The 14,205-nt window shown below is 44.7% G+C and overlaps 1 protein-coding gene across 9 annotated transcripts in view; it reads left to right on the forward strand.

Annotated features, from left to right (window-relative positions):
* The window catches only part of Scyl3 (SCY1 like pseudokinase 3), a 32,756-nt gene that overhangs the window by 16,742 nt on the left and 1,809 nt on the right, over positions 1–14,205 (forward strand). For 8 of the 9 annotated variants that reach the window (XM_026405234.2, XM_026405236.2, XM_026405231.2 and 5 more), the window contains 7 exons: positions 1,139–1,241; positions 2,358–2,469; positions 5,016–5,093; positions 6,364–6,503; positions 7,762–7,946; positions 11,242–11,413; positions 13,867–14,025. In XM_026405234.2, the coding sequence (XP_026261019.2) occupies positions 1,139–1,241; positions 2,358–2,469; positions 5,016–5,093; positions 6,364–6,503; positions 7,762–7,946; positions 11,242–11,413; positions 13,867–14,025 (949 nt within the window). The remainder of the gene's footprint in view (positions 1–1,138; positions 1,242–2,357; positions 2,470–5,015; positions 5,094–6,363; positions 6,504–7,761; positions 7,947–11,241; positions 11,414–13,866; positions 14,026–14,205) is intronic. The other variant, XM_026405235.2, reaches the window with a different exon arrangement.

The raw sequence follows: 14,205 nt of genomic DNA on the forward strand, positions 1-14,205 counted from the left end.
GGTCCTGTGCTATTGTTTAGAGATGGAGTGCCCCCAGTGTGAACAGGGGATGTCACATCCAAAGCACACTGGCTTTGTACTTGACATAAGCCATGAGGTCAGGCTAGCCCTTTCCTTTGCTTCACCCCTGTCTTTGCATCCGTCTGTCTCGCTGGCCCTTGCTTGAGATTCCAGGATGTGTACTGAGTGGTTATTAATACCCTGTTTCTGGTGAAGAAAGATTCTATTCACAGATAAATTCAAAAGCAGATGCCCTCTGTAAGTTTGTTCTTATAACCACTATAAATGACATTAATCCCTAAAGACATGTTTAGTGTGCTTTATAGAATTACAAACCAAGTATAAACTTAATATGGACCTTAGACTTAACATAAATCAGGTTTATTCATGGCATACACTGGTGTTTTTCAAACTGGTGATTTGTGGGTTTTAAGATAGTTTAAGGGTGTCTTGGACAGTATTTTGAAAAAATTAAAAAATAGAGTGAAAAAAATCATTACTAGGCATCTTAGTATTGTTTTGTGAAACTCGTTTTCATTATGTGTGTGTTTATATGCATACTGTGTTATGTCTGCACACTGCATTGTAAAATTAACTTTTAAATATGTTTTTGAAAGCCACAAACATGTATTATGTTGTGATCTTTTTATTTTCTTTTTGATCCTATTTCATATTTTAAAAATCTTTGATAAATTTCATTTGCTAATCATTTTTAAAATTTTTTTTCCAGTATTAAGTCCTGCTTTTTTTTTTATTGGTACATCTCACTTACACAGAATGGCATGTTTCATTGTGGCATATTCACACCTACATGACCACATTACTTGATCAGTTTCACTCCCCAGTACCCCCTGCACCCTCCCCTTGCTGGGATTATAGGTGTGTGCCCCTGTGCCTAGCTTATTGTTAGTATTCTTGATGATTCTGGAGTGAGATGAAATGTCAGTGTAGTTTTGATTGCATTTCCCTGATTGCTACAGATGATCAATATTTTTTATATGGTATACTAATAGTTTTGAAAGCTATAACTGAGTGTGTGGTACTGTGAAGTTAGATTTGAGTGTAATAAATGCAAACATGGGAGAGAGTTAGGAATAGTTTATAATGCTCTAGTTTTAAAAGTCTTTACTGCTTCTAGTCTCCAGAGTTCAGCTCTCTCCCGGAGTCCCACGGACATGCCCGGGATGCCTACTCGTTTGGAACACTGGTGGAAGGCTTGCTCACAGTCTTACGTGGACAGGGTGAGTTGGAGTTAATACTGCATCCACTGACTAAGTAAGAAAGTAATGCAGGCCTGCCCAGCGTAGAACTCAAGGAACTTCAGTCTTTGATCATAGTAAGGGACCTGTTGCTTACCATGTAATTTGTTTAGAGCAAGTGTCAACAGCAATAAGGAAACAAGCTTTGCATTTCATTAGTATCAGTAGTGAAAAGAATTTTAAGTAGGAAGCACTTTGAACTATAGCTTTCAGTCTCCTGTGATAACCTTATTGATAATAATATTTTATGGTCTAAAGACTGTTCCTTAGTGAGCCAGCCAATAAGTAAATAAATGCCATAATGATTAAGATATAGTAGTCTGAATAATAGAGTAAGACTCAAAAATATTTTCTTGTCAGGCTTAACATTTTTTGGTCTTTCAAGAGTTTTTTGGTTTATTTTTTCTTGCTGTAATTTGCCCACTGCTCTTTCCTTTGATGGCCTCCTGAGGCCCAGGCTGTTAAAGGCATGGTTTTCTGTTGTCTGTCTCCATTCTCTCACGGCATGCTCGGCGGCTTGCGTCACTCTCCAGCGAGTTTACAGAGGTGCATGCCATGCGGAGCCCCTTACTGGCCTTGGTGTCACTTGCCAAGCCTTCTGCAGTGCTGATGTCACTTCTTCTGCTAGGCTTTGGATGTCACCTCTTAGCCCTAAATCGTCCTAGTCTGAATACTTGAACAACAAGGCATCCACTGTGTTCAGGGAACTAACTACTCTCCCATGCCCCTAGCATGGGGACAATTGTGTGCCATCCTTGGAAGAATTGAAAATAGTCATTCAAACAGTTGTGTCCTGTGGATGAGGAACCCTGGTTGAGAAAGCCCCCTCCCACCTGCTGCTTACTCACTTCCTGGACCTGAGCGGAATAGCCAGGAAATGGGAGGCGTGGGAGGGGAGGCACTTGGCCTGGCTTGGCTGTGTTGGCAGGCTGGCTCTCTACGTGCCAGGACCTGGGCTTGAAGCGAGCAGGAAGCTGTTCAGCGACAGCCGGGCTCTGTTTGTCTGGGCTTTTACAGGTGGCTTTGGTCTCACCAGTCTGCAGCCGTAGAGGCCCTGAGGAGGGCGAAAGCTGGACTAACTGTCGCTCTGGATTTCAGTTTCAGCGGACGTGCTCTCCAGCTTCCAGCAGACCTTGCTCTCAACTGTGCTGCATCCCATCCCTCAGTGTCGGCCGGCGCTCTGTACCTTACTGTCCCACAACTTCTTCAGGTGAGGGCCTTGGCGTGTCCCACTGTTGCCGTGGCTGGGGGCTGGGAGGACCAGAGGAAGCAGTCCCTGGTGCTGCTGATTATTAGGAGGCTGACTGGTGTTCACAGGAGAAAAGAGGGAGAAGTTGGATCCGTCAGGTTCCCATCAAAGACGGAAAGTTTAGAAATTCTTGGTTGCCGCGGAGGTTGGGGTTTGGAAGTCTTCCCGCTTCCTCAGGCTTGGTCATGAAGAAGCCGGCCTGTGTCCCACAGCTCCCAGCTCCAAGCCGACTGAAGCAGTTAACAGACTGGCCTCCCTGTTCTGCTGCCATCGTATGACTGATGAGAATCGGTTATTTTGAATTTTTCTTATTGGGAGGTGTGTGAGTTCATTTTTCTTTGGGCAGAAGATTTCTCTCTTCAGTAATATGTGTGGAAGAACAAGCAAGTTCGTTTAGAGGGAGGAGTACAATGTAACTTAATCGTTTTCTGGATTCAGAGGTGTTTTTAAACTTCTCTTCAAGGTTTGTTTTAATTATATGTCCTTCATTTTTTATTTCCAAGACTGCAGAACTTACCAAGTTAGTTCCATGCTCATAGCTTTTATTAGCAAAGCTAACTTTGTTGGTTTTGAGACTTAAGTATCCTTTTGTGTTTGCAGTTAGGGAGGTGGGGAGAAGCAGGGGGAGGGGGAGAGTTACCCTAGGTAGTACTAGGGAGTAGAACACGAGTAAATGAGTGTATGTGTGGTTATTGGGATTCTTTGTCCTGTTTCAGAGACACTGTTCAAAACCTTTACCATTGAGTTTTTTTTTTTTTTCATTTTTTTAATTGAAAAATACAAGAGGTATATATTCACCTTTATGAGTCTTTTAGCCACAGTATTTTCATGATTATTATTTAATGATTATTATTAGTATTTAATGATTATTAGGAATTCTTTATTTCCTTTGATATTAAAGTCCTTACAAAGAATAACCCTTCACATTAAACAGAGTCTCCCATCACTGTGTGATTAACAATATCCTGTTAAAAACCCTTCACATTAAACAGAGTCTTCCATCACTGTGTGTAATATGAGTTCTTTATTTAAAATTGCCTATTAGAGAGGGAGAAGAAAGCCAAGAAACCAGCCCCATGCCCAGAGTGGGGAGGTCTGTCGGGAGGCAGGGCCCTGCCCCGCCTGACGGGTGGCCTAGTTCTTGGATTTGGTTGAGACATTTGAGTACCCTGCTCAGGAGCTGGAGTAAAAACAGTTGGCCCTTGGACACGTGTGTTTGCAAGGCTGTGATCTCCTTACACGTGGGTTCTTTATTTGTGGGGCAGAAAGTTTTGACAGTGTGAAAAAAACTTTACAGGTGAATTTTAGCCTAGAAATGTTGAAAAAAATCAAGAAAGAGGTGTGTCATAATGAGTGTAATACACTTAGGTAATCTGTTGTGTCTTTTACTACCATGAACACACACAAATCTGTGATAAGAGTTGAAATGTTGAAACCTCCACACAGACCATATAATGGTGCCACTTGCGGTTGAGATGTAAGCAGTTAAAAAGATGCAGCGTTAAATCATGAAACCAACCACAGGACGTACCGTCCCTCCAACGACTGCATGTCACCTCCTTGTGCTGTCGAAGTGAGCCCGTGAGGTTCACCTGCCTGAAGTGACTTGTGAGATTGACCTCCATATGAGCAGTTCATCTCTACCAAATTGCGTACTATAGTAAAGGTGATCTCAATGTTCTTACGTGTTTTCACCATGTACAATACTTATGATGTACAACATATATGTCATTTATGCTATCACTAAGGCTTTTGGTGAATAGTGGGCTATTAGTAGTTCAGTTTGGGGGAACTCGGGAGTTATATATGGGCTATCAGCTGCCTGGGGGTGATGCCCTAACCCTGGGCTGTTTGAAGTCAAGTGTATGAGGAAGCCAGATCTGGAGGCCCCTGGCAGTTGTGCCCACCAGGCCTGCTCTGCCTGCTGTGCTCAAGCCCTGGGCCACTGTCCACAGGGCAGATGTGAGCAACACTTCCTTGAAGCCCAGGGTCCACAGCTTTGGGGCTCTGGAAACTACATAAGAAACTGACCCTGCCTTACCAAAAAAAAAAAAAAAGACTAACTTATAGCAAGAAAAACGAAAAGCTTCCTGACTTTTACAGAAATCCCACTTTCCCAGTCAGTCCTCTTTCATGGTTTTACTTCATCAGAGGAGAATTGGGAATCAACACATATTTTGTAATGATAATGTCATTTCTTCAGGACATTTCATTTAACAATATCCTGTTAGAAAAAAACTTGGAGGATGATTGTGACTTTTAAGACCATTAAGCCTGTTAGCATATGTGCGTTTGTATCGTTTATATCCTCTTTACAGATCTCTCATGTTCTTAAAATATTAGATTCTCATAGTCTTTGTCTCATTAGCCACTTGGAATCTTTTAAATGGCATAGAGAATGTTTCTTTGTGAAAATTATAATGGTGCAGTCTTTGGTTATGGCTTCAATATTTAACATGCCTACTCTAATCTATTGAACTACATTATTTTTTCTTTTTGGTATTTAGAAATGATTTTCTAGAAGTTGTAAATTTCTTGAAAAGCTTAACATTGAAGAGTGAAGAGGAGAAAACTGAATTCTTCAAGTAAGTTCAGGAAGTCGAGACCATAAATTTACTAACTTAGATTTAGTCCCTGTAATCACTTGAGGAGATCTGGAGAAGGTGAGGCTGTCATTTGGTTTATTTCAGAACATTACTGAACACTTCCTACATGCCTGGCTTTCTGCGAGGCCCTGGGGGAGCGGCCTGGTGAGGGAAACAGATACCCGCCTGCTAGTGCTTACACAGGGGGCAAGTACAGCAGGAGAGCTTGGCGGGAACTGCGCGAACCAGGACCGGAGCAGGTGCTCCAGGAATGCTGTTCAGATGGGGCCGCAGGAAAGCAGGCACCAGGGCAAGACCCAGGTGACTCCAGTGGGAAGCAGGCAGCTGCCCTGCTGGAGGGCAGAGTCCAAGGCCAGGATAGGCAGGAGGCGGCTCTTGTTCATGGCAGGAGTGTCCACACACAGTCTGAGTATTGTGTGCGTCGGGCACTGGGTCCACGGAGGGGTGAGAGCATTAGGTGGACCCTGGGTGAGACCTCCCAGGAACATAGCGAGAAGGGTGGCCGTCACACTGAAGGAGCCAGTGTCAAGGAAGGGCTTTCTAGGGATGGAAGAGAGGTGAGAAGGGGATGCTGGGGCAGAGGCTGGGCGGGGTGGCCTTGGGAGGAGGTGGGGGTGAGGGTGGGTACAGTCCGCCGTCCGTGTTGGTGTGGGGGTCTGAAGGGTCAGGTTGATGGTGTGGAAGTTACAGATGTAGACACCGGGGACTCGCATGAGGGGGCTTGCTTCTAAAAAGATGGAGGCAAGGTTATCTGTTAAGGGTGGTTATGAGGAGGGATATTATCCCTGTTGCTACCTATCTTATTTCTCAATAGAATGCTTTTATGTATATTTTAATCAACAAGGTTAAAAATAAAAGCCTGTATTTTTGTTTACTTTGAAAACTTTAGATAATGGAATATCTTGCATTTTTTAAATCTGAGAAAGTATCTGTATCTAGGAAGCCTCTGGCTATCAGGGGGCCTGGGGGACACTTTGGCCACTTATCACTTCATTATAAGGGGTAATCTGTTGCGAGAGCTCCCTAGCTTGGCGAATAGTGTGGCAGCTGGCTGGCCGTGGTCACACTTACTGCATGTGTCTCAGGGTCCTGGAGACTGCCCCGCTCCCCTCACCTTTCCCAGCTACCTCTGGAAGTGCACCACTTTGGTAGAAGTGGGAGGGAGGCCGTGAGGAGCTGACCTGTGCAGGAGAGTTGATAGAGTGTCGTCATTAATTTCCCAGGCTTTCCTTTGCTTTTTTGTCCTCAGATTTCTGCTGGATAGAGTCAGCTGCTTGTCAGAGGAATTAATAGCTTCGAGGTTGGTACCTCTTCTGCTGAATCAGTTGGTGTTTGCAGAGCCAGTAGCTGTCAAGAGTTTTCTTCCTCATCTGCTTGGCCCCAAAAAAGGTGAATTCTTTTTCAACGTGGTTTTGGTGATCAATAAGTTTTGTGGCTGTTGGTCCATTTTGGAGCAAAGTGAAATTACTGAATGGTTTAGTTCAATGTTGGTTCTAAAAGTAGAGAGCAGTTTTTGGCTTCTATGGATACAAAGCCCACAGGATAAACATGGATCACCTTCCCCAAGGGTCAGGTTGATGGGTGGTAGTTACAGATGTAGACACGTGGGACTCAGGTGGGACACCCTGGGGAAGGTCTAAGGTAAGGTGTGTACCTGCAAAGAACTGTCGCGTTTGCTCTGAGTCACTTAGGCCTGCACCCCTGACTTTCCAGAACAACCTGTTTATTTTCCATTTTCAGTGAGGAGGCTGAAAATCACTGAGCTCAGTTTACTACTTGGCTGCAGGTTTTTTCCTGAATGTGGAATGGAATTATTGCTTTGAAACGTTATAACTTTATAGCACTAAAGGGGGTAACACATCAGGTTAGGAGTGCAGCATAAATTTTACACTACAGAATTTTTTAACTAGGATCTGCTTTAAAAATTAATTTTCTTAAACAATTTCAGTTCAACAAATTATGTTAAAGCCAGTGTGGTGGGAAGTTGTTTTATCTTTTTGTATCTCTTATTCAATGTCATTCTTTTGTATCTCTTATTCAGTGTCATTCCTTCAAACCTTGGATTGTCCTTCTTAGCTCTTTCATTCTGTTACTTGGTGGATCTCAGACAGGGGTGAACCTCTGAATCACTTCATTGCTTCTTTTGAATGCTCATGTGTTTGCCTGTTGCTCTGGGCCAGACTGAGTCAGGACATGGGCATACCCACTGAAAGACCCCCGATGGTCCTCTGCATTCCTGTTTGATAACTGTTCTCATCACTGCCATACTAGATCAAAGCTCTTGGCAGCACTTAACTGCTTCTAATTTTGCAAATATAATCGCAATGATATGATATGTCCCTAATCTGATCTAGTATGAGAAATTCCTCACTGATTGAACATAAATTTATCAAGTTGCTCATTCAGAATCCTGTTGAAATACAGGCTTTCTGTGTGTTGTGAAGTGTGCTCTCCACTCTTTCAGAAACATTTCCACAGTTAAACCTGGAGTGGTTTTAGGTTGATAGAAGAGCCCTTCTTTGGCGTGGGGCCTAAGAATTGAGAAGAGTACTTAGTACCTGTGTTCTGGGCTGTTTATGAACTGTGTTCAGGACTTTGCACTGAAACCATTTACTTTCTCACCTGTAACCTCCACTTTTGGGGGTAGATAATGCACAGGGAGACACGCCTTGCTTGCTCTCGCCAGCCCTGTTCCAGGCGCGGGTGATCCCCGTGCTGCTTCAGCTGTTCCAGGTTCATGAGGAGCACGTGCGGCTGGTGCTGCTGTCTCACATCGAGGCCTACGTGGAGCACTTCACTCAGGAGCAGCTCAAGAAAGTCGTCCTGCCGCAGGTCAGAGACCAGGCCGGCCGTGGGGCCAGAGCCTCCCCCAGGCCGTGAGAAGGAGCGGGCCAAGGGTGCTGCTCATCTGGGGTCTGGAAGGAAAAAGAGGGTTTGTGGTGTCTGCTTAGAAAGCCTTGGAGGCAGAGCTTGGTGCGAGGGTCTCCTGGAACGCTGATGGCCGAATTAAAACCGCGTTCCCTTCCCCTCGCACAGGAGGCCCTGGAGCCTGTGGCCTGTTGGCCCACCTGTTCGGCTGTACTAGGGATTGAACCAGGGTGCTGTACTGCTACCACTAGCTACACCCCTGGGCCTTTTTTTTTTTTTTTTTGAGACAGACTCATTAAGTTGCCAAGGCTGGCCTTGAACTTGTGTACTTGTGCTCTTCCTGCCTCATCCTCCCAAGTAACTAGGGTTATAGGTGTGCACTACCACACCTGGCTCATACTTGGTCTTTATGTGGGAGAAACTAATTGTTTGCTAATTTATTTTTTGGAGAAAATGAACAAGAATTATTTGGGGAACATAAACTGTGATTGGCCACAAGTTATTGTAACATAATTATTATTAGTGTAGAGAACATGAGAGTATTCCTATTGGTGGTTTTCAGACTGCTTATCACCACTAGGGAACCTTATTATCTGCCCACCCAAGGATCCAGGCTTGTAGCAATTCCCTGTCGATGCCGTAACAGCTCACCCGGCCTGCATGGTGACAGCCACAGCAGCGCAGCCGGCTCTCCGTCCCAGAGTCTGAAACCAGGCTGCCGGCAGGACCAGGCCTCTGCAGGCTGTGGACGAGGAGCCTCCTCTGCCCCTTGGGTGCTGAGGTGCTCCTGGCAGTGCTCAGCAGTTGGCTTGCGGGCACATTGCTCCATCCTGCCTGTTGTCACCTAGCTGCTCTGTGTCCCAGATTTGCCTTCTGAAAAGGTCACCAATCTATCAGAAGGACACCTGATCCACTATAACTTCCTTTACAAATCACATTCTATATCATTATGAATTTATAGGGGTGCTCTTCAACCCAGCACAAGGCTTAAAAAAAATTAAAGATACCAATTCCATGGTGTCTCTCAAATAATTTTCCTGAGATTAACACTCCCCGTGTTCCAGGATCTGATAAGCAAGAAGGCTGTTTCAGTTGTCTGTCGCTGTGTGTCACAGCACCTCCAAACATGGTACCTTAAAACGATAATTCATTTTATCAATCCTCTTGATTCTTTGGGTTGACAGGACTCTCCAGAGATCCCCATGATGTCAGCCACGGGCTTCAGTCATCTGGGCCCCCCAGGCTGACACACTCAGGATGGTCTGTGACCTGGGAGAGGAGGGTGAAGGCTAGGCCAGCGGGGGCTTTGGAAGCTGGACCTTTCTCTCAGTGTACGAACTCTCAGTCACAGGCCCTGTCCCTCTGTATGACATTTCCACATGGCTCTTCTAGTAAGGAAGGGGGACTTATTTCATGACTGCTCTTGGCTAACAGAAGTCATTTATGCCACATCCTCCTGGTTAAAGTGAGTCACAGAAGTCCTTCACTGTGGGTCGCTGGGGAGCTTGATTACCACAGCCTAGACCTGTGTTCATACCTGCAGGTAGCTGGAAGATAAAGGGTGTCTGGAAGATTTCTAGCTCTGGAATAGATTTGTCCTAGGCCTTAGATTGGGCTGTGGTAGGAATGTGAGCAGGTGTTCAGCAAGCAAAAGACGACAGAAGCTCTCATGTCTGAAACACTGCTTCCGCTGCAGGAGAATGGTTGGGACGCTTTCTGAGTGTTGGAGAGTTCACTTTGGTAGCAGGGGCAAGTGGACCCTGAAGGGAGATGAGCTGGGAAGCTGTTGGAATAGTCATCTGAGAGAGGGCAGGACGGGGGCAATGTGGTAGCAGACACCGAGGGCACAGAAGGTGGAGGGGCAGGACTCTGGTTCCCACTGGATGGAGAGGTGTGGGGAGGATGGGTCTGGGGCTTGGGTGATTGTGTGATCCCAGCACCAGTCTTGCGCTCAGATGCACAGACACAGGCTCTAGTTCAGCTCTGCGGCCTGCCTGGAGAAGTGCCCGGTGTGTCGGCACTAGTCCCAGTCTTGCTAGTCCTGCTGGAAACCTGTGATCCCCTGTGCCGCAGACTTGGGGCTGGAACCCAGCACTGCTGATGCCCTCAGGCGGGCCAGTGAACCTGCCTTGTGTCTGGTCAGCACAGATGCTTTGCAGGTCCTCCTCTTGTAGGGCAAAACCTCTCCTGATATCTGCACGTGACTGTCTTAGTTAAGATGCTTTGGATTGCAAGTAACCAAAATCCATGTTAAACCAACCAAAGTAAAAGGAATTTAGTGAAAGGACGTTGGGCTACATAAGTGGAACCCAGTGCCACAGAACTCCCCGCTGTGTGGGCTCCACTTTTTTTCTTTCCTTTTGCATCTTTCACTTTTGAAAATGCTCTGAAGACCAGCTTTCATTGTCCTGGGGTGCACATGGCCAAGTCTGGTTGTCCCGTAACTTCCAGGTTACTTTCCTCATTTTAACCACAGAGGTAAGCAGTTTCTCCAAATTCCAGCTTAAATTACCAGGCAAGAGGGGCTAGGGTTGTGGCTCAGCGGTAAAGTGCTCGCGTAGCACATGCGAGGCCCTGGGTTCAGTCCTCAGCATCACATAAAAATGAATGAAGGCATTGTGTCCAACTACAACTAAAAAATAAATATTAAAAATATTAGCTCATTTTGGGGGCAGGTGTTATCTGTGTCATAAACAAAGATGTCCAAGGTTCCACCCCTGGATGTGTAGAGCTGGGAAGAGGGGCAAGGACCAGGAATGGACTATGAAGTGCCCAAGGTGGGTGGTTCTGAGTGTGGTCGGCAGCACATGGCCAGCCTGAGTGTCAGGTTCTTCAGTGAGTTGAGTTCAGAGGTGAACAGTTAACACCTAAAATTGCTTTTGTAGCAATTTAATGGAGTAATTTTGTGTTGGTTTCTAATGTTATTTAACTTTGTTTTGATTTTATTTTTATTTAGTTTTTCAGGTGAGGCACTGGGGACTGAAGCCAGGGGTGCTTAACCACCAAGCCACATTTCCAGTTCTTTTTTTATGTTTTGAGACAGGTTCTCACTAAGCCTTTAGGCCTCATTAAGTTGCCAAGCCTGGCCTCAAACTTGCAATCCTCCTGCCTCAGCTTCCTGAGTTGCTGGGATTGTAGTCGTGCAAGTATGCCTGGTTCATCTGAGCAAGCACATTCTGAGTGCAGCCCAGTTGCTTGGCTACAGAGAGGAAAGACAGATTCTGTGGTCATCTACACTCCTTTCCTCATTGCCTCATAGGTGTTACTGGGCCTTCGTGACACCAGCGATTCCATTGTGTCAATTACTCTTCATAGCCTCGCAGTGCTAGTCTCTCTCCTTGGACCAGAAGTGGTTGTGGGAGGAGAAAGAACCAAGATCTTCAAGCGTACTGCCCCAAGTTTTACTAAAACTGTTGACCTTTCCCCACAAGGTAAGAATGATTGAAAAGTCTAGCTTTTTTTTTTTTTTTTTTAATTGGATTTTTAATGTTACACAAATAAAGCAGGAGGGTACATTCAGTTAAATGATACAAAGAAGTATAAGGAAAAGGTTGTTTCCCTTTCCTGAGTCCTTGTAGGGGTGGAGGTATCTGCTTTTCATATCTCTTTTGAAGCCTACATAGGGGCACACATAGATGGATTGTACACATCCATTTACATGGCGTCTAAGGGAACCGAAACAGCACCACACACAAGGCCCCAGCCTGCTTTCATGGAGGGACTCGTGTCCAGGTCAGCAGGTACCCGTGTGGATGATTCTTGGCCTAATAGTTCATTGAATTTAATTCACTCTCTCACCTACTGACTCATGGATAGCGTATCTATTTCTGTTTTTGTTTTGTTTTTAATTTTTTTTAACTTTATTTATTTATTCATTTTTAATGTGGTGCTGAGGATCAAACCCAGGGCCTTGCATGTGCGAGGCGAGCTCTCTACACTGAGCCCCAGCCCTGTTTCTGGGTCTTTGATCACTATAAGGAGTGCTGCAGTAGTCACCCTGATGTTTGAGTCTTCGTGCAGTTTGGGTGTCAGGGCAATAGAATGTTGTCTTAGCAGGAGACCCCTGGGGTGGAGGCATTTTATATTCTAGTGGACAACATCAGTTTCCAGGAAGATCGAAGTAGTTCTTTAATACTAGACATTTTAGTTCCTTTGATTTTTTTTTCATCTATTGGGTGAAAATGTGTTGATTTTTAGATACTTAAAAGAACTTGGTGTCAACAACATCATTGCTTTTTTGTTACTTTGTATACCTTGAATAGGGTGGAATTATCTAGCTGTTGACCTTCTGTATCCTGAAGTATTCAGATATATGATCCAAGCTACTGTGTAGTCTTAATTATTATCTTTTTAAAAAATTTTATTCTAATTATACGTGACGGTCAAGTGCGTTTTGACACACCATACATGATCACAATGTAAAATTCCTGGTATCTAACTCCATTCTGATTGTCAGTAGATAGCATGGGATGGTTAGCAGCAAAGAGCTTCATGTAGGCCTTTGTCTAATATTGATGCCAACCCAATCTTTAAAGCAACATTGGTTTCTGAAGTTTGGGGAGTTCAGTTATTCTTAGTGCTGATGAAACCAGGGTTGCTGTGGTCAAAGGGGTGCCAGGGACAAGGCCAGAGATGCTCTTGCCTCGTTGTCAGCTGTGAAATGTACATACTGAATTCAGTTGGTGGTGTTACCAATTCTTTTAACAGATTACATCAAACAAGAGAGGTTTATTTTTACATCATAGGGGCTGCGGGCATAGGATAAGACTTGGGGATATCTTGGGGCATGTTTGCACACTGGTTCCGCGAGAGCTCCCAGTCCTCACATCTGTCTTATAGGGTGGAGTTATCTACTATTGATATTCTGTTTCCTGAAATATTCAGGTACATGATCCAGATTACTGTGTAGTCTTTTTATCTTTCTAAATTTTATTTGTTCTAAGTAGTTAAACAGGGATGCGTTTTGACACACCATACATAGTGGCATTGTGTAGTCTTAATGATAAAACACCAGAGCAGCAGTACCAGATAAGAATCTAGAGGATAGAGAGGTGTAATCCTGGTGACTGAGTTGGGCTCCTCATTATGAGACCCAGTGAGCCCTGGCAGCAGCCCGTGTGCCCAGCTTAGAGTCAAGTGCAGCTCTTCTGTGCAGTGACGGGGCTGCTAAGGAGGAGACAGGTCTAGGGATACCTCTTAGACGGTACCTGCATGGTCAGACTTAAAACAAGGGCTGATGTTGAGCTTCACGACAGGTTAGTCGTTCTGCCTAAAAGGAAGCCATGGACCTGCTCAGAGGACACTGGGCAAGGGAAACAGGAACTTCCGCAGAGGAGACAGTGGTGCCAGCAGAGGGCAGGCTGCAGGCTGGGTGTGAAGGAGCTGGGGGCTTGCCAGTTGTCGTTCATCCCAGGCCCTTCCACCCACCCTCACTTCAAGGCAGAGGAAGAACTGAGCCAAGTTTTGCTACCATTTTTTTGACCAACGTCCAATCACAACATTTTGGTAAATTGTAAAAGACATTTTCTTGAAACACCTCCACCCCTTTGGTTTGGGGTTAAATATTCAGAGCATAAAATTCAACCATTTTAAAGTATATACTTTTGTAGTATTCAGTAGATTCATATTGGCTGTAACTTTTTTGCTAGGTATCCCAAAGGTTGTATTTGTTTGATGCTGGAATCCCTTCTATTCCATCACCACTGTGGAGTGCACATAGGGGTTAGGCTATCTGTTCCACGACAGGATCGTGTCCTGGAAGGTGTTCTCTTCCATCTGTGTTAGTTAAATACACCCATTTCCTTTAACTGCTGCTCATCAAATGTGATAGATCTAAAAGAAATTTACTAGCCCTTTCATTTTTTGAGTTTTTATTTACCTTCAGATTCTCCTCTGCACGTCGGCTGCAGCCAGCACAGTCAGATCTCGCCAGCCTTGGAGAAACCTTCTATCATATTCCCTAAGTGCTTCCTTTCTGGCAACATGCCCATCAGCAGCAAGAAGTCCATACAGCAAGATTACTACAGTACTCTTTTACAGACAGGTAGAAATACTAAATTTACAGTTTCCATTGCTTGGATGAATGTTTTTTGAGAGTAAAAAAATTAAGTTTAAATTCTGAAAATTTGGTTAGTGGTCATCTCATGTTATCTCCCCAGACTCTTGGGTATGTTTCTAGCCGCCTCCTGGTTACTGGTAAGAAGAACAAGTCAACATTACTTGT

The sequence above is a fragment of the Urocitellus parryii genome, chromosome 9 (genome assembly GCF_045843805.1).
Source record: "Urocitellus parryii isolate mUroPar1 chromosome 9, mUroPar1.hap1, whole genome shotgun sequence".
Classification (NCBI taxonomy): domain Eukaryota; kingdom Metazoa; phylum Chordata; class Mammalia; order Rodentia; family Sciuridae; genus Urocitellus; species Urocitellus parryii.